This window comes from Achroia grisella, unplaced genomic scaffold (genome assembly GCF_030625045.1).
Source record: "Achroia grisella isolate CSIRO2021 unplaced genomic scaffold, CSIRO_AGI_Agris_v1 utg1062, whole genome shotgun sequence".
NCBI lineage: Eukaryota > Metazoa > Arthropoda > Insecta > Lepidoptera > Pyralidae > Achroia > Achroia grisella.
In genome coordinates this window covers 3,465,234-3,488,435 of record NW_026712566.1, presented here as the reverse complement: position 1 = coordinate 3,488,435, position 23,202 = coordinate 3,465,234, and the positions used below count along the sequence as shown (strand labels likewise).

At 33.4% G+C, this 23,202-nt stretch overlaps 2 protein-coding genes across 2 annotated transcripts in view; one reads left to right on the top strand and one right to left on the bottom strand.

The window, feature by feature from the left end:
• Positions 1-8,759: 8,759 nt before the first annotated feature.
• Positions 8,760-12,517, top strand: LOC131855284 (proteasome subunit alpha type-3-like). Its single transcript, XM_059206539.1, has 5 exons — positions 8,760-8,928; positions 9,135-9,341; positions 10,365-10,613; positions 11,494-11,606; positions 12,313-12,517. The coding sequence occupies exons 1-5, from the start codon at positions 8,908-8,910 to the stop codon at positions 12,488-12,490; spliced, it is 768 nt and encodes a 255-aa protein (XP_059062522.1). The 5' UTR covers positions 8,760-8,907; the 3' UTR covers positions 12,491-12,517.
• Positions 12,518-14,340: 1,823 nt separating this feature from the next.
• The window catches only part of LOC131853481 (apoptosis-stimulating of p53 protein 2), a 122,487-nt gene continuing 113,625 nt past the window's right edge, over positions 14,341-23,202 (bottom strand). Inside the window, exons 11-14 of the mRNA XM_059204414.1 lie at positions 17,663-17,778; positions 16,573-16,674; positions 15,209-15,408; positions 14,341-14,671 (exon numbers count right to left, since the gene is read on the bottom strand). Coding sequence (XP_059060397.1) covers positions 14,639-14,671; positions 15,209-15,408; positions 16,573-16,674; positions 17,663-17,778 — 451 coding nt within the window. The 3' untranslated portion in view covers positions 14,341-14,638. The remainder of the gene's footprint in view (positions 14,672-15,208; positions 15,409-16,572; positions 16,675-17,662; positions 17,779-23,202) is intronic.

The following is a 23,202-nucleotide window of genomic DNA, read 5'->3' as shown; positions in this document are numbered from 1 at the left end:
TACATGAAATAAAAAAAAGACATTTTACACTATCATAAAATTAATCTAATTTATTTTTAACAACCCAATATTGTGTGTTGTTCCTCATCACAAAAATATCCCAAATTTGATGGGATTCATCCAAACATGGCATCACTGCTTCGACGAGATGATGGAAGTTTCATTACAGAGATAGATATGAAAGTCTTGATAATATCATATTAGAGCTCTTATTACGCGACAACTATATAAGTTCGAAGTGATTATGGTAACTTTATTGACTGATTGTACCTGTGAATAATACTAATACAGTAAAATCTTATAAATCCGACTGTTGGTGACCGACCGCCGAACTCTGTTGATGTTTTTATTAATTTATTAATTAATTATAACTTTTTAATTAATAATTTTAATTAATTAATTAATTTATATTTTTGAAGAGTTCTTTTTTATATGTCATGTTATTTGATATACTTCAATTTATTGTATCATTCTATCATTGTCTTTCGTATAGTTTGCAACTATATTCTAATATATATTATTATCATACATACTACGTGTTTTAATCATTTAGACACCCATACAGTCCACCGATCTATTACACCGACCATAGTTTTAATCATTTAGACACCCATACAGTCCACCGATCTATTACACCGACCATATTGTAATGTAAGTTAGACACTATTGTCCGTATTTAGCCACTCATCTGGGCCGTTGTTCATGTACAGCCGAGACTAATAAAGTAGCCAGCCAAGCTCCTTCCAGAAGTGTAGAAACCTCTTGGTGTCTTCACAGTCTTGGCAGAGCGACCTCACCGTTCCAAGGATTTGTATTCCGTATTGGAACCATATATAAATCAGATTAAAAAAAAGTAAATACCGTATTGGCTTGAAAATAGTAAGCCATTTAGTTGATTAAAGTACTTATATAATATTAACAAGCTGACCAGCGCGACTTCGTCTGCATCACGCTTATCATTATATATCGCCCAAATCACATAATATCTTTTTAAATTATAGCCTATATGTTATTCTGATGTAAAACCTTTCATTCACTATTCTATTTTACCCACTTAAGGGTATAATTTTTACAAAATTTGATTGTCCTATTTATTCATATTTAATCAACAGCCTCAAAAATAAATTTCAAGCTTTTAGCTTCAAAAATTATGATTCTTCCATACAATCTTTCATCCCCACTTTCAACATTCAAAAGTAGCTTATGTCCTTTCTCAGGGTCCAGACTATCTGTGTACTAAATTTCATTTAACGTTAGACGTGAAAGCGAGACAGACAGACAGAGTTACCTTCGCATTTATAATATTAGTAAGGAGTAAGGATTAAAACTAATTCTCCATGTTTACTTAAAACATAAAAGAGAACCCTCGTGTAATAACATAAAAAATGTACTACTTAAAAGAATTAAATACACTTTCAGATAAAACTTATTTAGATTATTGCTATCCAAAGACACTGCAATATTAAAAGAGGACTCATTAAAAAATTTAATCATGTCAGCTCAGTGCGCAAACAAGCTCGAACTTTGCACTAAGCGAAGGCTAAACCACCAACTTCGTCCATTTTCCATTTGACATTCAGCGTTTAATTACACCCGCGAGCTTTGAATTTGTTTCAAAATTATCACTTCCTACCCTTTGTTCGCTTCAAAAGAAACCGAGGTGGACGGGAATTAAAGTAAAATATGAAGCGACCTAGTTTTGTCCCTATCTAATATTCCACAGTCGGTACCTACTCGTGCAGTTTCTAAAGAAATGGCCCGGAGACAATAAAATGACAACTCGACATGTCCCACTTCTTTCGTTTTTGTAAAATTAATTTCATACATTTAATACTTGAGTTTGAGCATCGAATTTGCATAATAATATTTATTATCTCACTCTTTATTGCACCAAACATCTAATACAAGAATTATAAAAAATATTAATACAAAAAATTTTATATTCATAAACGGGTAAAATGTCTTTCAAGAATAAATGATTTCTGATTTGAATTCGTATACTGACGAAGAGATTTTGATATGCAAATGGTGGCCTTATCGCAAGCAATCTTTTCTAAACAACCATTGGGTAGAGAAAAAGTGGTAGGTAGATATAAAGGCAGAATAATATTACAAATGATTATTAACATCGTAGGTTATTGGAAAAAAAAAATTGGGAAAAGAATAATATTTATACATGCAGTATTTTAAAAAATCGTTGCCTTGTCTTTATCCCATTATTTGCGATACCGCAGTTTGTCATTTTCTTCCGCCAATCCCTAACGGTCGTTATATTAGAGCTTACTCTCATTTTATACATATCATCTGTCAGAGAGTACATCTATCATTTCTTCGGTCAACCTCTGCCTTTACATTCGACTACTTTCGTATTAAAACCTTTCTTTAAATCACGATCCTCTCTCCGCATGACATGCCCCTACTAAGATAATCTGTTACTTCTAAATTTCTCTAACCTAATGGTTAAAAAAAATATTCGTGACAATTAGAAGACGTAGAGAAGAAAAGAAGATTGGAGACCATAGAAGAAAGACTGTATTGTGCTAGAAAATTGGTATGAAATTCACAGACCTATTCAGTCCCAAAGAAGAAAAGAAAATTGAAGACTATGAAGTAATGCGTGGACTGTCTGAAAATTGATATTAATGAAAGCCGAGTGAACACATGACGGTTAATAGGGATGAGTAAAATAAGAAGCATTGTGCTGCTGTAAACATAGATATAAAGGTAAAAAATGTAAAGAAAATTATAATGGTAAATGTCTATATTGACCAGGATAAACTCATAAATACCTAAAATAGTTTATTTTTAATTAATCGTCAAACTTATTTAAGGTATACAACATTACTCCATTATAAAGGCATAACTCTGGGGCAGACAAAGAAAAAACCTTAATTAGGATGTTAGGTTCACGAACAGGGTTGCCAATCGTACGAGATGCCTAGTAATAGTATCCAGGTAAAATAAATAAAAATTTGGACCAAAAATTTGTAGTAGTGTAGTTAGTTGTAGTACTACTACTAAATGTTTAGTCCAAATTTTAAGAACATCAACCGTAATAATTTTGAACAAGACTTACGTACTTATTTTTGCGGCCAAAGCGTTGTTTTGGAACATGAGTAAGTTATGTGATTAGTCCGCATCTCTCCAACGTCAAAATAATATATAAGTCATCGATGTCTCTTAGGTAGACTTTATGTAAAATCATCTTCGTTACATATGAAGATCTCTTTTCTTTCTTTCTTTCACCTGTTCTTGCTATGAAGCAACCTGACTTTATAATCTGTATTACTACTGGACTGCGAGATAATAATTTTCCTCCCAATACAAATTGCTATCAAATTATAGTTAAACCTATTATTAAATACGAGGTTAGCCCATATATTATCTATATATATATATAACTCAAAGGTGACTGACATTGTGATCTATCAACGCATAGCTCAAACCACTGGACGGATCGGGCTGAAATTTTTCATGCAGGTAGATGTTATAACTTAGGCATCCGCTAAGAAAGGATTTTGATTAATTCTACCCCCAAGCGGATAAAATAGTAGATGAAAGTTTGTATGAAACTTTGTCAATTTTAAACCGATCGGGCTGAGATTTTGCATGCATAAAGCTACTATGACGTAGCCATTCCCATAGAAAGGATTTGGATAAATTGCACCCCTAAGGGGATAAATTGACGCGAGCGAAGCCGCGGGCAGAAGCTAGTTATTGAATAAAAAGCAAACTAACATATGACAAAACTTTAATACAGAAACTACACAAAACTGATGAAAGAATTCAGTAAAAACGCACAGAGTAGCGCACCATAAAACACAGATAACTATGCTAAGCTATCTGCCACTGTAGAGATACCATAGATTAAAAATGAACGACACAATTTTAAACAAACAATATCTAAATGAGATGTTTAAGTTTCCTTTACGCAGCAAGTTTTTTAGGTTCTTCCAACCCTGCCCGCAAATAATAATCCCAGCGCGGCTCATTCTGTATGCGTAACAGGCACGCCCCAAAAATTTATCTTCGCATTTTTCAGACAACGCAATTACAGTAATATTTACTTAATGTCCGGACCCTGTCCACGGAAACATGTCAGCCACTGTTTTAATTCCCCAACGTAATACAGGTACATTATTAAAGTAATAAACTCGTGTACTGCTATATATGGGATGTCGTATGGGTTACCCTGCCGGATGGGGTTATTTACATTTCAGTTATTTAGTTGGGTTAATGAGGATATAGGTAAGTAAATAAAGTCTTTACTATTTAATCTGCACTGAGATCCTTCCTCCTATATTATTACTAGCTAACTCACGCAACTTCATCTGCGTTACACCTTTTTTTTTTAAATTATAACACAGGGGACAAACGAGCATACGGCTCACCTGATGGTAAGTGATTACCGCCGCCCATGAGCACCCGCAACACCAGGAGAATTGCAAGTACGTTGTCGGCCTTTTAAAAAGGAATAAGCTCTTTTCTTGAAGGTTTCAATATCGTATCGGTTCGGAAATATCACTGCTGGAAGGTGATTCCACAATGTGGTTGTGCGAGGCAAAAAGTTTCTAGAAAACCGCACTGTGGAGGACCGCCATTCATCCAGATGATTCTTGACTTGATTTATCAGTATACTTGACTTTTATCTGTATTTCACCCAATTTATATAAAGTCTTTTTGAATTATAGCCTTTGTGTTATTCTGATAAATAAGTTATATTATTGTAAAGTTTCATCAACATCCCTTCAGTAGTGTTTGCGTGAGTGTAACAAACATCTATACTTACAAACTTTATGATATTAATAAGATTAATAGATTAACACAGAAAAAAATACATATTTTATAATGTCTACTTTTAAATGACATAGTAGTATCTGAAATAGTAACAAACATCCATCTTTACTCACAATCTTTCGCGTCTTTATTAAATAGTATAAAACAGAGTCGCGGTCGCTGTCTGTCCGTCCCTATAAATCTTTAAAACTACGCAACGGATTTTGAAACGGTTTTTTTAATAGATGCTAGATAATACATGTACACCCGGGCAAAACCGGGGCGAATAGTTAGTTTATAATATTAGTAAGATTTATTTATACTTTTTTATCGTTTATAAAAAAGTATAAATAAATCTTGCATTTGTTTATTGACAAAGTATCGGAAAACGGAGGCACAGTTTAAACAAACAACGATTTTATTTACTTTTTTATGTATTTGCAATGGCAAACAAGCCACAGTACACATGATGTTAAAGTCTACACAAACGTTTAGTAAAAACGCGTCGTGTATATAAATAAAAAAGCCCTTTATTCTAACGCTTTACAATTTAGTTTAAAACCATATTAATTTAAATCCTCAGCAATAGTTGCTACGAAGGCGTAGGTCCTTAGGCTTCTTCATACATCCCTTTCCCGCGCTTTCCTCATCCAGTCCGCTCCAACTCATTACGTAAAAATTACCGTCCATAGTCTTTTAGGATATCCTTGTTTTCGTTTATGTTCCATTGGTATCTATAACTATAACTCATTTAGTCCTATTATTTTCCATTCTGCAATATCATTCTGCATCTTTATATAACAGTTCATTATTGTAACAGTGCTTCCAAATATTAAATAAATACAATTAATATGATAGTTCAACAAAAATTAAAATGTGTTCTTATACTTATCTGAATGGCTACCAGACTTATCTCTAACAACATATTTTATTTCAATAAATTAAACATACTAATTTTTGATCAGTCATAGTTTCCTTCTGCCTTAATTTTGAATGCAAATTCAGTCAAAGAATATATATTAACGTATGAAAATACTTAAATTTTCTTAAATTATGATCGAACGTCTAAAAATTGTATGTAGTTAGGGCATTTCAGTAACATGTTTAATAATACAAATAGCATACCTTTCCAAATTGCACACACTATCTATAACTCTAGGGGACATGAAAACAACGCCTTCGCAAGATCAGATTAACATGTCAAAAAATTTATGATCGTAGGTGTTTACATTTTTGTCAAACATAAAAATTGTATACCTACTTTTATTTAATGTTAAACAGTTCACGAATAAAATATAGTACATAAAAAAATCGATATATATTATATACATAAATAAAGAATTAATTGTTCAATCGAAATTGTTTCTTCTATAATCAATTGTTTTGTCACGTCCCTAATTTTTGGGGTAATTTTAATAAATTATGATTTTTAAGATCACCGCTTGGTTTTGTTTTTAAGTCAATGGGTGATAAAATTTAATAAAAAAATGTTTATTATGAAAATCGATTCTAAATTTTACTATATCAAAAATAGATTAATAATAATATATATTATAATAATCATTAATAAATGATTTTAATTTTTTTCTTTGGAAAAAATTAATAAAAAATGTTTCTGAAGAAAATAGATTTTAAATTATTGTTTCCATTATAGATTATTGCTTCACATCCCTACGACAGACGCTCTGGAGTGAAAAAAAATATTTGTTAAATAAATCGATTATAAATTATTCGATGTTTTCCATAATGGACTATTGTTTCACATCCCTATGGCAGACGAAAACAACGTTCCTCTGCAAGTATCAGATTGAACATGTCAAAGTTTATCTCTGTGATAAACAGTAAAATCAGAGTTACATTGAGTTTATTTTTCCTCTGATTTTTTATGTTATTGGAATGAAGCATTCTAATACTTGTCCAATGTGTGAACAGACGTTAATACAGCTACAAGAGCAGCATCAAAGTATATGATGGAATGATGACTTAATTACCAAATCTATAAAGTACTTCAGAGCGGACCACTAGTATCAATTAGTTGGTCGTAATGGGTTATAACAAACCAAATGCCAGTTATATATAGGTAATATTTATTAAAACCCTTATATCAAAGTTTCATACAAACTGCCGGGTCTCGTATTCAATTCTGTACACTGAGTTTTAAATATATTTTCTTTACAATATTTACATACGTTTTTAGCTACATTTTTCATTGCAACTCCGCTCCTACTGGATGTCCCCTCCGATCGATCCTCCGTCCAATTCAAACGGGGATCAAAATTATGATAGCCTGAGTCGAGGTTCGAACCCCTAGCCGTATTCGTCAGACGGGAGTCGACCTTCAGCCGCACCAAAAGTCCTTCCGCGGGTTTGGAGTGCCATCTGTACTCGCCCCCTATCGTCTGGTGACGCTGAAAAGGCCAACTACGGCCAACAACATTAAAGTAATCCGAAAAAAAAGGAACCTAATGGTTATAGCATGATGTTGTATAGCCTATACTTACCATTCCTCGGTAAATGATCTATCCAACAAGAAAATAATTTATCAGAATCGGTTCAGTAGATCCTAAAACCACCCTCTACATATATGTAGAGGGTGGTTTTAGGATTTTTATATAAATTAGCTAAAATACAATAGAATAGAATAGTGAACTATTCTATATTCATTCATACAATTCATAAATAAACAGACTGATTTACTTTGTCGTCCCCAATAAAGTGACTACTTCAGTAGCAATAGAGAACTTATGTAAAAAACGTACTTACCCGAAAAACCGTACTTGTATCTCAACAAATACTTACATTATCATCCCACATTTGTATTCTCAGGTTGGCTAAACATAAAATGCACGCTCGGATCAATAGCGAAACTCATTTTGTTTTATTCCACCGCTCCGAGCTCCTTGAAGGGCACACTAACCCTTTCAAGTGTGTTTACATTTCACTGGAAGCAGTGAGTAGATAGTGGAAACCGGTAATTAGGGGTAAAACGCTTTGGGTGTTATGGTACTCCGACTTGTGTGCTTGACTTGAAATGAGTCCTTTTTTGACGTACCTACCTACTCAGTGGTTTAGCAAAGCAGCATATAGCATTACTTCCGATGGTCGCGGGTTCTTTCTTGCACGATATCTTACTAATATAATAAATGTTATCTGTGCTAATATTATAAATGCGACGGCTTGTGAGTAGTGGATGTTAGTCACTCTTTCACGCAAAAACTACAAAACGTATTTTGATGAATTTATACTGCTACACAACATGATAGCACATAGGGTAATTTCATGCGAGTGAAACCGCGGGCACAGCTAGTAAACATATATATTTATGAGTTTCAGCCCTATGGATGTACGATTGTTTCCAGGAAAAATCGCGTGCAAGACGACTTGACATTGCATTGCTACCAATGAGGCCCCAATACTTACAATGTGCTTTCCAAATAAAAGCAGTATTAAAAAATAATAATAACTAACATATACTCATGATAAGATAATTCTACATACCTATGGTTTTTGCTTTGCATGATAGTAATTACACACACAAATATATTGTTATTGTATTTATTGTTATTATTTATCTAATGTTGTTGTATCAGTTGCATTTGTAAAAATGCATCATAACTTCGAGTTATAAATTAAAATAATAAAAAAAAAATACTTTGTGAACGCACTCTAAACCATTTATATTTGTTTAAAATTATTAGTATGTTTTCTTTTATTTTAAGTCATTCTCTGATTGGTGCAAAAGGAGCTGTCTATTCCATTCCATGACTATATGTAAGTCTATCTGATCGATGACTCTCTATAATACAAAAATAACATTGTACTTAATTTATAGATAAATGTAAATTTATAAAACATTTCTTAAAAAGGTATGCAATAATTGTTTTGAAATGTGTTCCAGTTTGCGAACATTCATTCTTCTCAAAACCTGGCGGTATTACAGTGTAACGGAACGCACTCGACAGTCGACATGACAGTATATTTTTCTACTCTGACAACAAGAACAAACTCATTCATATTTGCTTGTCATTGCTGCCGACTAATAATTTCCTTTATTTAATTTCTTAATGAGTGAATCCATTTAACTATATTACGATATATACTTAAATAAAATATTTTATTACACGAAGGATCATGAGTTCCATCGGAACAGGTGTAAGTTTCTTCACATAGGTTATGTAGCGTCTATAATTACTCGAATATACAGTGTTTCTACAGTAATTTTTGTTATAAACTAAAATATTTATGCATTTATATGATAATATATTTATAAGTAACTAAATAACTTGTTTATATGATCAACAGAAAAACAAATAGATATTGCTTATTCATCATTCAACAAACCATTAAAAAAATTTCAGTATGACCTCTCAGCGTCACAGTTTTCGCCTGATGGCCGTGTTTTTCAAGTGGAATATGCAGCTAAAGCGGTAGAAAATTCTGGAACAGTAATTGGCCTGAGAGGGAAGGATGGTGTGGTGTTTGCAGTTGAAAAACTGGTCACATCGAAGTTGTATGAGCCTGGTGCTAATAAGAGGATCTTTCATGTTGATGAGCATGTTGGCATGGTGAGTTGTGATATATTATTGTTCATAAAATGTTTTTTAAATGGACTTGTATACACCAGACATATAAATTCTCTTTACTAACATGCACTTTCCCCTAAGAAGTGATGTTTTTTTTGGTACATCTACCAGTAAAATTGGCAAATACTGACAGAACATTAGTAGAAGTTAAATAATTAAAAATTCAGTCTGCATTTACATTTAAACAAAGATAACTACTTTCAGACGCTTCTCTCTCACACATGCATTCACCTGCACTCACACAGTAACAATAAAACATGTAGGTTTATTTGTTACTAGCTGTACTTGCTACTTGGTCTGTATGAAATTTTATTTTATTATTCTAAAGTAAAAGTAGCCTGTTACTCCTTACTACATCAGCTATCTGCCAATAAAAGTCCCGACAAAATTGGTCCAGCCATTTCAGAGATTAAAACAACAGACAGACAGATAGAAGAAAAAAATTGTAAAAAATGTTATTTTGTACTTACATTCATATGCATGTAGTAAAAAACGGTTGTTTCTATATTACAAACAGACACTCCAATTTCATTTATATGTATAGATATTTTACTATTGTATAAATGCCATTGTATTTTTATACCAGTATTATGTACCAATGTTAATGTCACTTGATTTGATTTCTACAATACAGTCATAGCCTGGATGATGCTGTGTGAATTATCAATATATTTAATAATTATAGTTATTTTTATTCTCATTATTTTAATCATAATATTTAAAGTTACATTCTTAACATGTTAAAGACAGCATGCTTACCGGTGGGTCACTCTGCAACGAAAGTAAACTTACACATTGGGACCAGGTGATCACCCATGGACACTTTAATTGAGATAAATCTAGGGTTAAATAATCTCCACATCAAATTATTGTACACTAAAAACATATTTACAAAATAGTATATGTAATTAACAATAAAAAATTCTGGTCCCTGTGATAAATAAGATTTTTCAATGGGTCTTCAACATTGTAAAGATATCCTATAACATTGTTTTATCATTTCAGGCCGTAGCAGGACTTATTTCAGATGCTCGTCAAATCGTCGAAACAGCTCGTTCAGAAGCGTCAAACTACAGATCTCAGTATGGAGTGCCAGTGCCTCTGAAATACTTAAATGAACGTGTTTCCATGTACATGCATGCATATACACTATACAGCGCTGTCCGTCCATATGGCTGTTCCATGGTCATGGGTACTTGGACGGATTATGAAGGACCACAGATGTACATGTTGGATCCTAGTGGAGTTTCTTTTGTGAGTTTAATTTTTTTAATGCTTTTATTTATACATTTAATTCAGGCTACATGGCCCATATTATAAATACCTTATAGACTAACATACAAAGAAATAATAATATAATATGTAAATAAAAATCCTTATGGTCACGGAACTGACGACGGCAATCTGCCACGGTAGCGCCGACATACCACCCCCTTCGGTCAGTAGTCCTCCATAATGATGGTGGGCAGCATGTTGGTGGGGACCTAGACCACAAATGCTTTGAATCTCGCATTGTGACTCGATTCTAGCTGCATCACCCTAAATGTTAGGTTACTTTTGATCTGGTCCATTGGTTTTTGATGGTGGCAAACAAGCATATGGCTATCTGCCAGACACGAGGAGACATAAGGGATGTCATGTGCTCATTGCTGACACGTAAGAAACCTTAATATACCCTTCCTGAAAACCCCCATGCCATAGTCTCTATAGAAAATCTCAGCAGATAGTTAATTCTACAATCTAAGTAGGAAATAGAAGGAAGCCCTTCTGAAACAGTACTGTCCTAGACCACTTAGGTGCCAATTTGTGGGGATGAATTCCCTAGGGATGGTGAGTGGTGAAAAGGTAGCTTTTATTATATGTTATTTTTATATAGAAGAAAACAGGATTTCTTGTAAAATGATGTTTATACAATTACCAGGTTTTTTAATTCGCTAACTATGCTTTATAAAACAAAACAATTAATTCATAATCATAACTGATAAAAATTTTAGGCAAATCGTAGGCAAAATTTATTTTCTGTAAATTTCTCTCTAGAAAAAGACTGACTGTAGTTCAGTGACTGTCTTCAGAGTCCCATAATCGATTTAGCGGTTTTAATGTGAAAATGTAATAAGATTTTTACGTGTTTCAGTCATATTTTGGCTGCGCCGTCGGCAAAGCCAAGCAAGCTGCCAAGACTGAAATTGAGAAACTGAAATTGGGTGATCTCACCGTTAAAGAGTTGGTGAGGGAGGCAGCCAGAATGTAAGTAAATGAGCACAGATGTTTTTATGATTGATTATGGAATGCATCATGCAAGGGTGCATCATTAGAGTACAATAGGATGAGCATGAGGTCAGTTGGCACATTATGATAAATTCACTAGGAATTTATCAAAAGCCTATTCAAATTTAAATTTAAAAAATAATTTATCATGTAGGACATTTTAGCCGCTTATGAACGTCAAATTCTTTATATTATAATTTTTTTCCCTACCATCCAGTATTGCTGTATATTGTTCAGCCAATTGAAAAGACTGGCAAGTAACTCAATAGAATTACCTATTGATGCTATGAAAGAGTAATGAGGTTGCATTACTATTCTACCGCATCTCTGGCAGCATAACATCGTACAAGAGGTTTACAAACGCAACTAATCTTGAAGTTTTTAAATTAAGACCACTATCCGGATTTTAAGAACTTGCTAACACTAAAAAATTGTCAATTTAATATTAAAAATAACCTGTAAAATTGGACCCGCAAATAGAATTTCGATAAATTAAAAATTATAGGAGCTCCCTATAATTTTTAATTCATCGAAATTCTAAGTAATATAAAAACTTAAACAGTGCCATCTATTTGAATATTTGTGCAACATCTATGCGTGCACTGATTCTAATAAATTTAGTAAAACGACAACAGATGGCGCTATTTCGTATTATTTTAAACTACTCAATTTTCTCTTTTTTCAGCATCTATTTAGTACATGATGAATTAAAAGATAAACAATTCGAGTTGGAACTGTCCTGGGTGTCGGAGGCGACTAAAGGGCGTCACGAAATGGTGCCCAAGGAACTGGCGAAAGAAGCGGAGAACGTGGCTAAACAGGCCCTGGCCGATATCGAGGATTCTGATGAGGGAGACATGTGAACTTAGTTAATACATTTTTATTATAAATTGTATTTTATTTCACCCTGAGTCATACCACTTCTTCTTGTGATAATATGTTAATTTGAAATTACAAACAGATACTGTAATTTTATTTTTTATATATAATAACATCCATGAACAATTCACACAAAACACATCTAGTCCCAAGGTAAGCAGAGCTTGTGCTGTGGGTACTAGATAACGGATATATATATATATTTTGTAAAGACATGCTTATTGTAACGTGCGAGCAATCAAACTCATCTAAAGTAAAGCGAGGGAATACCATAGAGACTGACAATATGTACAACTAGACCATTTCGGAAAAGGTGTTTTTTCTAACTTAACTACCCTTCCCAACTTCCATTTGTTTCCACCCAAACCCTCAGATTGCAACTAAATTCCCTAATTTTAGGGAGAAAATCCCATATCTGGCATCACCGTTTATTGCAAGAGAAACAACATTTGATATTATTATTGGACATGAATTTCAATTTTTGTAATTTATATTGTAAAGCTTTAAATTGGGCTAAAAAGGACTTGTATCAAGAGCCGTAAAATATATTATTAAAAAAAACAATATTACACCACACCTTAAAAACTAAGTAACAGAAATATATCTATCTTGTTTTAATAAAGTTGTCATGCTCACGCATTGTAGGCTACATGTATTTCTGTTTGCCTGGTACTTGTCATTTAAATACTTTATAAAATAATGCGTTTTTAACTTAGTTTACGCGATGTATAATCATAATCAATCTACGTCAATATACGTCAACGGAACTGCGACAATCGTGGAAATATAGCTATTTATTTTATTTTAATCTACCCACGTATTGTGTACAGACCCTTGATATTTCTGTTCTCCTGGTACTGTGCATTGGAATAACTAATTTTAATATACAGAAACCATTGAAACTCAAATATATTTTTACTTTAGACGCCTAGTATTTCTGTAGACCTGGTATTGACAATTTGAATTTTGCTGTTCTGCAATCAATATAATATCAAGCGTGGGTGGCTACGTACACTTAGCAATAAAAACTTTAATATATCCAATTTTCAGGTTTCTTAAGGGTCGGCGAAATTATCTACCTACCTACCTACCACCTACCCTACTTGAAAACCTAAAAAGTGAACAATTAATCCAGAATAAATTGGAAACTCCTCTTCCAATTTGGATTCAATTTATATTTTTACACTATTACTGATATACGACATAGCTTGGAAGATCATATCCTCAGGACGGTGTTACATATGAATGTGTATGGTTATAAGGGTAGAGGAAGACCGAAAAAGAGATGGATGGACTGTGTGAAAGATGATATGGTGAGTAAGGGAGTAAATAACGGGATGACTGCGAACAGAGATGAATGGAAGAGAAAAACATTACGCCGACCCCAAATAAATGGGATAAGGAAGAAGCAGATGATGAGTGTAATACCTATACGACATAGCTTTTTTATAATTACTCATTATTAACCTAATAATAATAATAAGGTTGCCTGGGAGAGATATGTAGCTTTTTAGCGATAAGGCCGCCCATTTTTTGTTTATTATAGTTTTATCATTTTATTGGTTTTTTTTTATTATCATTATACATAATTGTATATGTAGCTCTATTTTCTGTGAGAGGAACAATAAGAAGTTTCTCAGTCATTTATTCTTAACGACGAAAAATAGACAAATAATGTAATATTTTGTTTAGGGACACAACAAAATTGTTTCCAAAATAGTCAAAAATACTACATGTACATGGTAAATTCCCTAAATTTATAGGGGTTAAATAACATGTAAGTAGATTAAATTTTAGGACTGTATGAAAGAAAAAACAAGGTATAGTTGTTGATTTATTTAATTTCGTATTGTCACTTTATGTATAATATCTCACAATATTTGCAGATATACTAAGAACAATATACAAATTTCATGACCAATATTTTATGACTCGCATATTTATAAAATTTACAATATAATCTCATTCGTTTTGCACTTATTTTTTTATATTTACAAAATATTTAAATTTGATAAAGTTGTATACAATATTTATAATATATATATATATATTTAGGTTAGCGATATAAATACATAAAAAACTAATAAGAACATTATGTACAGATTATGATCAGGTCATATATAAGCTTCAGTTTATTCCTGCTTGTCGGTTACTCTTGGATATAACTGGAACGAATAAAAAATACAACATTATTATATAGATATACCTTAGGTAATTTTACTACCTAATATTATAAACGCGAAACTTTGTAAATGGATATTAGTTACTCTTTCACGCAGAAACTACTGGACATTTGATGAAACTATATATAGCTTATGCATCATTTTATGCAGCATGCAATTTAACACAGTACAATATATTTATAAAAAACTATAGTCCCGGCAAACGTTGTTTTGCCATATAAATTAATAACGCTATAAAAAAATAGGGGTTGATGATAGAAGGGTGAAAATTTAGGATTGTATGTATTTTTGTATGTTGTATCATAAAAAAATAGAAACTAAAATTTTGTCTAAAAAATAAAAAAAAAAATTTAGGGTTGGACTACCCCTAACATTTAGGGGGATGAAAAATAGATCATGGCTGATTCTCAGACCTACTCAATACGCTCACAAAATGTCATGAGGATCGGTCAAGCCGTTTCGGAGGAGTATGGGAACGAAAACTGTGACACGAGAATTTTATATATAAGATAAACTTACCCCTAACAGGTTCCGGGGCACGTACCCCTGTCGCGCCCCCAGCCGACACCACCACCACTCTCGTTCACTGTCATCCCCCTTCCGGACCACGTTAAGCGCAGCCCCGCTAGTGAACGAGAGCTCGTCATTCCTCGCGGCAGTATATGAGAACACAGCATATACCAGGCCGTTGTTCATTATACCTAACTTCTCTTTCACACCTGTAAAATATTTATTTATTTTAAAGTTTATGAGTAAATCTATTTTTTTTTATTTATTACTCTTTATTACACCTTATAAAACATAAATACATAGTATGTAGGTGCAAAAGCCCATATCGCTTATCAAATCAAAATATCTTTATTCATGTAGGTCTGTTACAGACTCTTCATCATCATCATCATCATCATCGCAGCCCGGAGGACGTCCACTGCTGGACATAGGCCTCCCCCAAAGATCTCCACGACGATCGGTCCTGCGCTGCTCCGGAATGATATCGAAATGAGAAGAACTGACAAGAAGCTCATCTCGTATTCTTTTTAAAGGTTGTACATGTTTAAAATAATACAGATTTTACATTTTTAAATTCAAATTTGGGAGGATAGAGTGACTACCAGCATATACTATAGCTCAAGGGATTCTCTTACTAATATTATAAACGCGAAAGTGAGTGTGAATAGATAAATGTTTGTTACTTTCACGCAAAAACCACAGAACGGACTTTAATGAAACTTTACAGTAATGTAGTTTATATATCAGAATAACACATAGAATATGATTTGAAAAGATATGCAAATTGAGAGAAATAATAAGAGCAGACGAAGTTGAAATGCAAAATATTACATTCACTAAATACTACTTTTTATGTAAATACATACATAATATACATAGAAAATGCCTATATCGATATCAACAATCATACTCATGTATACAAATGTTTGAACCGTGCGCGGAATCGAACCCGAGACCATCGGAAGTAAAGCGGTGTGCTAAACCACTGGACCACCGTCGTCATATTCTGATTATTAATTTTTATTCTTATCAGTAATATATTGTTTATCAGTTATTCTCTCTTATTTGCTTATTAAGGCGAGAAGTTTTGAGATAGCTTCTTTCATAGTCATTTCAATAGATATGTTACACCCCTCCGATCGATCCCCCGCCCAATTCAAAAGGGGACCGATGTTACGATGGCCTAAGTGGAGGTTCGCCCCTAGCGATGCCCTCAGACTAAAGTCGTATCCATCAGGCGGGAGTTGGCCTTCAGCCGAAGTCATTGCGCGGGTTTGCAGTGCCATCTGCATTCGCCCCCTATCATCTGATGCTGTAAAGGGCAGCTGCGGCCAACAGCATTAAAGTAATCAGAAAAAAGATGTGTTACTTACTGTACAGATATTCCGAACAGCCGTCGAAGCCTTCCTCGTCCTCTTCGCACTTCTCGGCCGCGGTCTCTTGGTCAGACAGCGTCGTTGCGAATATACACGCACCTGTTGAGTGAAAACATCGTTAACATTCGCGGATACTACAAACGGAAAACACACAGACTAATAAAAACAACCATACTCATGAATACAAATATTTATATCATGCAAGGAATCGAACCTGCGACTATCGGAAGTGAAGCGGTATACTATACCCGCTAGTCCATGGAGACCGTTAAATTGATTTTAATGTATGAACTTTGTGTAATTATTACCTGCTTGTTGTCAGTAGTGCAGTTCATATATAGATTACGATTATTACTTTCCATCAGGTATTTCGTCAGGTTATATTTCATCTATATATAATCTAATACGTGAAATAAAAACTTTGTACACCTTTTGGGAAAGTTGCGCGGACGCAGGAGTATGAAATTTCGCTAACATATATTAATGCTACGTTTACATTCAGCCGCTTCCCCTACCACTCGCGCTGCTGGAAATATTGCCGGGTGACAATTGAGCGAGGGGGCTGAATGTAAAAACATGCTGCCACTCGCGCTGCCAGTCCTTTGACTAGCGCATGAAAAACCGACAATCGAGGGAGCGCCGGGCAGCGCGAGTGGCAGCGCCAATGGCATGGGAAGTGTTCACACTCTCGCGCTGCTCACTTCCGTGATCACTTTCCTGCCCACTCGGGCTGAGTGTAAATTGGGCATTATACATAGAAGGAGTGCAGAATGCTATTTTTTTCTAAATTATGTTAAAAATACATTAAATCGATTAAAAAAACATTGCACACATTACCATGTATTTGACAAATACATGTATATTATACTCATTTGTTTATGGTTAAAGTCTGTGGTCAAATTCACTACCAAAGACACTGCATTAATACTTTTTTGTTAATTGTTAGTCTGTGGTCAAATTGAGAATAGATTAATATTTTTTGTCTTTAATATTATTTGTCTATAGTGGTGAATGTTAAATTAATTATGGTCGAATTTGGACCACTAGTTTCATAAAAAAGAAAAACTACGACCATCTGTGAACTAACCATTATCGACGAGGAAGCGGACCATCGGCAAGTTGTTGCAGGAGGCGGCACAGTGTAGAGGCGTCCACCCGTCTGAGTCTTGAGCGTTCACATCACAGCCCAATTCCACCAGGAATCTGCGGAACGATTTATTATCATTACATAGTATAAAACAAAGTCGCTGTCGCTGTCTGTCCCATGTATAAGTATGCTTAAATCTATAAAACTACAACGGATTTTGAAACGTCTTTTTTAATAGATCGAGCGATTCAAGAGGAAGGTTTATATATATATATATATATAATACATGTACACCCAAAGCCGGGACGAGCGATAATAATGTTATCCTGAAAAAATCACACAGCGCCATCTAGTCCCAAGTTAAGCTAGCTACCTACATAACTGATACAAATACATAGTTATTTATTTTTTAAATATCTAAGTATGTATTTGTATCGAAAATGAATACATGAAAATGAATACAATGAAATGAAAATGAAAAAATTCACACGTCGCCATCTAGGCACAAGCTGAGCAGTATTTGCTTTATGGGTACTAAACAATTGATAGAAATATTTTAATAGATGTCTTTGTAAATACATACATAATATTACAATAATATAATAACCCTGAATAGACCTTACTGCGCAATCTAGTCCTAAGTTAACCAGCACTTAAGTAATGTACAAGACAACAGATATGAATTACTTAAATACATGTTTTTTGTAAATATACGCATAATAATAATAATAATATAATATCTCAGGACAATTCACACAACGCCATCTAGTCTCAAGCTAAGGTTATGAGTATTAGCGAACTGATATAAATAAATGGAAACATTTTTTTTTTGTAAATAAATACATATTATACATAGAAAACACCCAGACCGATACAAACAATCATACTCATGAATACAAATGTTTGTACCGTGCGAGGAATCGAACCCACGACCATCGGATAGTAAAGCGGTGTGCTAAACCACTAGACCACCGAGGCTGTCAAGGTTTGATATCAATAATTATTGAATATAAAAATATAAACACCCTAACCAATACAAATAATCATACTCATGAATACAATGTTTGCACCGCGCAAGGAATCGAACCCGCCATCATCAGAAGTAAAGTGGTGTGCTATTCCACTAGAGAGCTGTAGAATAAAAAAAACATGACTATTCAAAGATTAACAATAAGGTACATTACCTTAATAATTTATTACATACATTGACATGTCGTCATAGTGACGTTTTTACATTTTTTGACACTAATAGTTTTATTAGTGATTTTTATTTGACAAAAGATACAATGTATCTTTCTAAATCTTCTAAGAATAAAATAGCCACTTTAGTGGCTTATAATATTGACTTCATGAACAGTTTACATGGTAAACTTCAATATAAAAATTGTGACATAACAAATGATTCTATTAATTTTTGTTTAAATAGTGATATAAGTAATTTGACTGCAGATTTAAACTGCTAACAAAGACAAAGGGAAAGCAATTAGAATTGGTAATTGTTCATCAGAACATACAAAGTTTTCCCGGCAGTGAATTAATTATACAATTATTTTTGGAAAAATACAATATTGACATTATCTGTTTCACTGAACATTGGCTTAAAGAAAGCAATATGATGTTCAGTTTAAATAATTATAATGTTGTCAGCTGCTTCAATAGAAAGTCAGTTAACAGAGGTGGGTCTATGATAATTGCAAGAAATAATATTAAAGTAAAGGAACGTGCTGACATTGTTAGACTTTCTATTGAGTGTTGTACAGAAATCTCATGTATAGAACTAGATAATTATATACTTATATGTGTTTATAGGCCTCCTAATAGTGATTATAATGTATTTGAAGAGGTGTTGGGGGATATATTTAAAAAAGTATTTAATAGCAGTAAAAAAATCATTGTGTGTGGTGATTTTAACGTTGATATTCTTTGTGATACACCCACATGTACAAAAATTATTAGTTTATTTCAGTCTTTTAATTTGAGTAATGTCTTTCAGGAACCCACTCGTGTAACCGCTACGACTGCTACTTGTCTTGACAATGTTTTTTGTAACTGTGAGTATATTGAAAAATTAATAATAAATAAACTTCCTTCGGATCACTGTGGTCAAGTTGTTAAGTTTAGTAATCAGACTAAAAAAAATACCAATAATAAAAGATCAAAAAGACAAATAAATGCTTACAATATTAATAAATACAAAAGCACGGTTAAATATAAATTAGACTTAGAGTTACAATCTGTCAGTCTTAATAATCCTGATATTCTTTACACCAAGTTAATTAGTCTTTTGTCAAAAGAATACCAGAATATTTTCAAGAAAAGAGAATATTGTGTTAAGTCTAAATTTACAGAATGGGCAACAGTAGGAATACTTAAAAGTAGAAACATTTTCTTTGATTTATATGATCAAAAAAAATATAGATTTGATGACAAATTTACAACTTATGTGAGAAATTACTCTAAAATTTTCAAACAAGTTTGTATTGCAGCTAAATCTAATTTTATAAATAAACAAATTAATCAGTCCTCTCACAAAATTAAGACCATCTGGGGAATTATAAACAAAGAAACTGGACGGTCTGAAAAAGCCTGCAATCAATTCTCATTAAATTATGACAATAAGTTAATAACAGCAACAAAAGATATAGTTCATATTTTTCAAGATTTTTTTGCTAATATTCCGATTGATATTACATCTTCTCTAGACTCATCTCCAATTCGAGCAAAAACATTACTGGAGGCTAATGTCAGCCCTTGCTCTTTAACATTTAAATTTTCACATGTCAGCCCTTTTCATGTCATAAAAATATTCAAACAATTAAATTTAAAAAATACGGAAGATCTCTGGGACATGTCAGTTAAAGTAGTTAGTACATTCATAGATATTGTTGCTCCTTATCTAGCTACTATTTTCAATAAATGTGTTGATAATGGCGTGTTTCCTCAATTAATGAAATTTAGCAAATTAATTCCACTCTTTAAATCTGGAGATAGATTTGAGCTAGGCAACTATAGACCAATTTCTATTTTGCCAGTTCTAAGTAAAGTATTTGAAAAGATTATGTTTAACCAAATGTTAAAATACTTCAGGGATAACGGACTGCTTCACAGTCAGCAATATGGTTTCACTGCCGGCAAGTCTACTACTGATGCAGGTGTAGCGCTTATTACACATATATTCGAATCATGGGAAAACTCACAGGATGCTCTCGGCGTTTTTTGTGACTTGTCGAAGGCGTTTGATTGCGTAGATCATGAAACACTTTTGTACAAGCTCAAATATTATGGTATTAGAGATAATGACCTAAGTCTAATGAAAAGTTATCTAGAGGATAGGGTGCAAACTGTAGATATTGATGGTGTAAAGTCTAAGGGAACTAATATAAAAATGGGCGTTCCTCAAGGTTCAATATTAGGCCCATTTCTCTTTTTAATTTATATAAATGACCTTCCCTACATGGTAGAGAAAGTTGCAGATATTGAAAGAAAGAAAGAAAGAAAAAACATTTATTGTCAACCATTTTTACATATACATATATACATACATATATACACACTTAGGACAATTACAATAATAATTTATCTTATTTCTAAATATGGTTGACAACATGACTGACACTCAGCATATGCCGTGACAGCTAACTGTCACGGCGCTGGTATTCTGTGCCTGCCATTAGTGACAACACGTACAGCTCGATGTCAGTTTTTTGACCTTTGACATCTGTCAGATGTCATTATTGTTACTGACAGCAAAATTTTTACACGTGTTCGAGACCTGCCACGTACACAATTACAATTTTAAAATTAATATTAAGGAACAGAAAAATACTACAGTTACTAAAATACTACAAGCACAACAAGAAAAAAAAAAACACAACACAGAGGGATTATTCTCCGCTACATCAAGCCACCATCCACCGCCGTGCCCATCGTGCAGATCCAAAAGGTAATTTAATTTAATTAGACAATTTTTGACTATTAATAAGATGTTCTCTAAGACATTTACTAAAACTATATTTTGTGGTTTTAGCACGTAATGGAGGCGGAATATTATTCCAGCAAGACGTAGCGGAGTATCTGAAAGAGCCCCTGAAAGACACAGTTCTATGTTTTTGAGTAGTAAGCAGATGAGAGGAGGCCCTTGTGCGATAGTTATGACTATCACGAGACCACGACAACTTTTCAGCAAGATATGGAGGTTTATTTGTTTTAATGATTCCAAATAAGAGAGTGGCAAAGTGTAACTGTCTTCTAAAATTCATCTTCAACATATTTCCTTTGTTGAGATAAGGTGTGACATGTGCACGTGGAGGAACATGATAACAAAAACGTGCACAAGCATTCTGTACACGCTGTATTAAGCGCTCTGATCTTGCAAGAAGACAAGGTCCAAATGTTGCATCTGCATAATTCAACTTTGACAATACAAGAGACTCACACAACTTTATCCTCAATTCCACCGAAAGATATTGTCTAATTTGGTACAAAAGCTTAAGTCGATAAAAACTATTCCTGGTGGCCTCAATTATATGTTTCTCAAAATTCATGTTAGAATCAAAGAGAACTCCTAGATTCCTTGCCTCCGTTACTCTTTCAATAGATTTCCCATTTATAGAAACAGGCAATGTCATACGTTCTATAATACCATTCACCTGTTTCTTTGTACCAAGAATTATATATTTTGATTTGGTTGGATTAAGCACCAGGCAGTTCTTATTTGACCACAGACTAACTCTCTCTAGATCTTCATTTAATTTTCTAATACTGTCCAGTGTATTCTTCGGGTGACAATCAATATACAATTGCAGATCATCTGCGTAAAGATGATATTTGCAATGCTGCATGCAATCAATGATATCAGCACTGTACAGAATAAAAAGAATTGGACCAAGAATTGATCCTTGAGGCACTCCTCTGTGTACTGATCTAGGTGCTGAATAATTTCTTGTTCCACAATTTGATTGAATCTCCACTATCTGCATTCGTCCAGTGAGATAACTATGGAACCAGGAGACTGCGCAAGAGTCAAATCCATAGTATGACAGTTTTGACAGCAACAATGATGAATTTATTGTTTCGAAAGCACGAGAAAAATCTAGCAATGCCAAGACTGTCCCCCTACCCTGATCCTGCTCATTTATTGTATTGTCAATAACATCAAGTAAAGCGGTAGTGGTGCTGTGTGACTTACGGAAACCTGACTGAAATTTTGGGAGTATATTTTCTTTTTCTAAATAAGTAGTAAGTTGTCGACTTATAGCCCTTTCCAATAACTTGGAAATACAAGGGAGAATATTTATTGGACGAAGATCCTTATATTCAGTTGGATTTGAAGATTTCGGTATTGGTTTTATTAGAGAACACTTCCATAAGTCTGGGAAGATGCCTGAGGTAATTGATTTATTTACTATAGTAGTTATGACACTAAGTGTATATGGTAAAGTGAGCTTGATCATGTCAAGTGAAATAAGATCAGTACCCTGAGCATTGGAATTAAGTGTCCTAATAATATTTATGATATCCTGTTCTGAAACCGTGCTAAA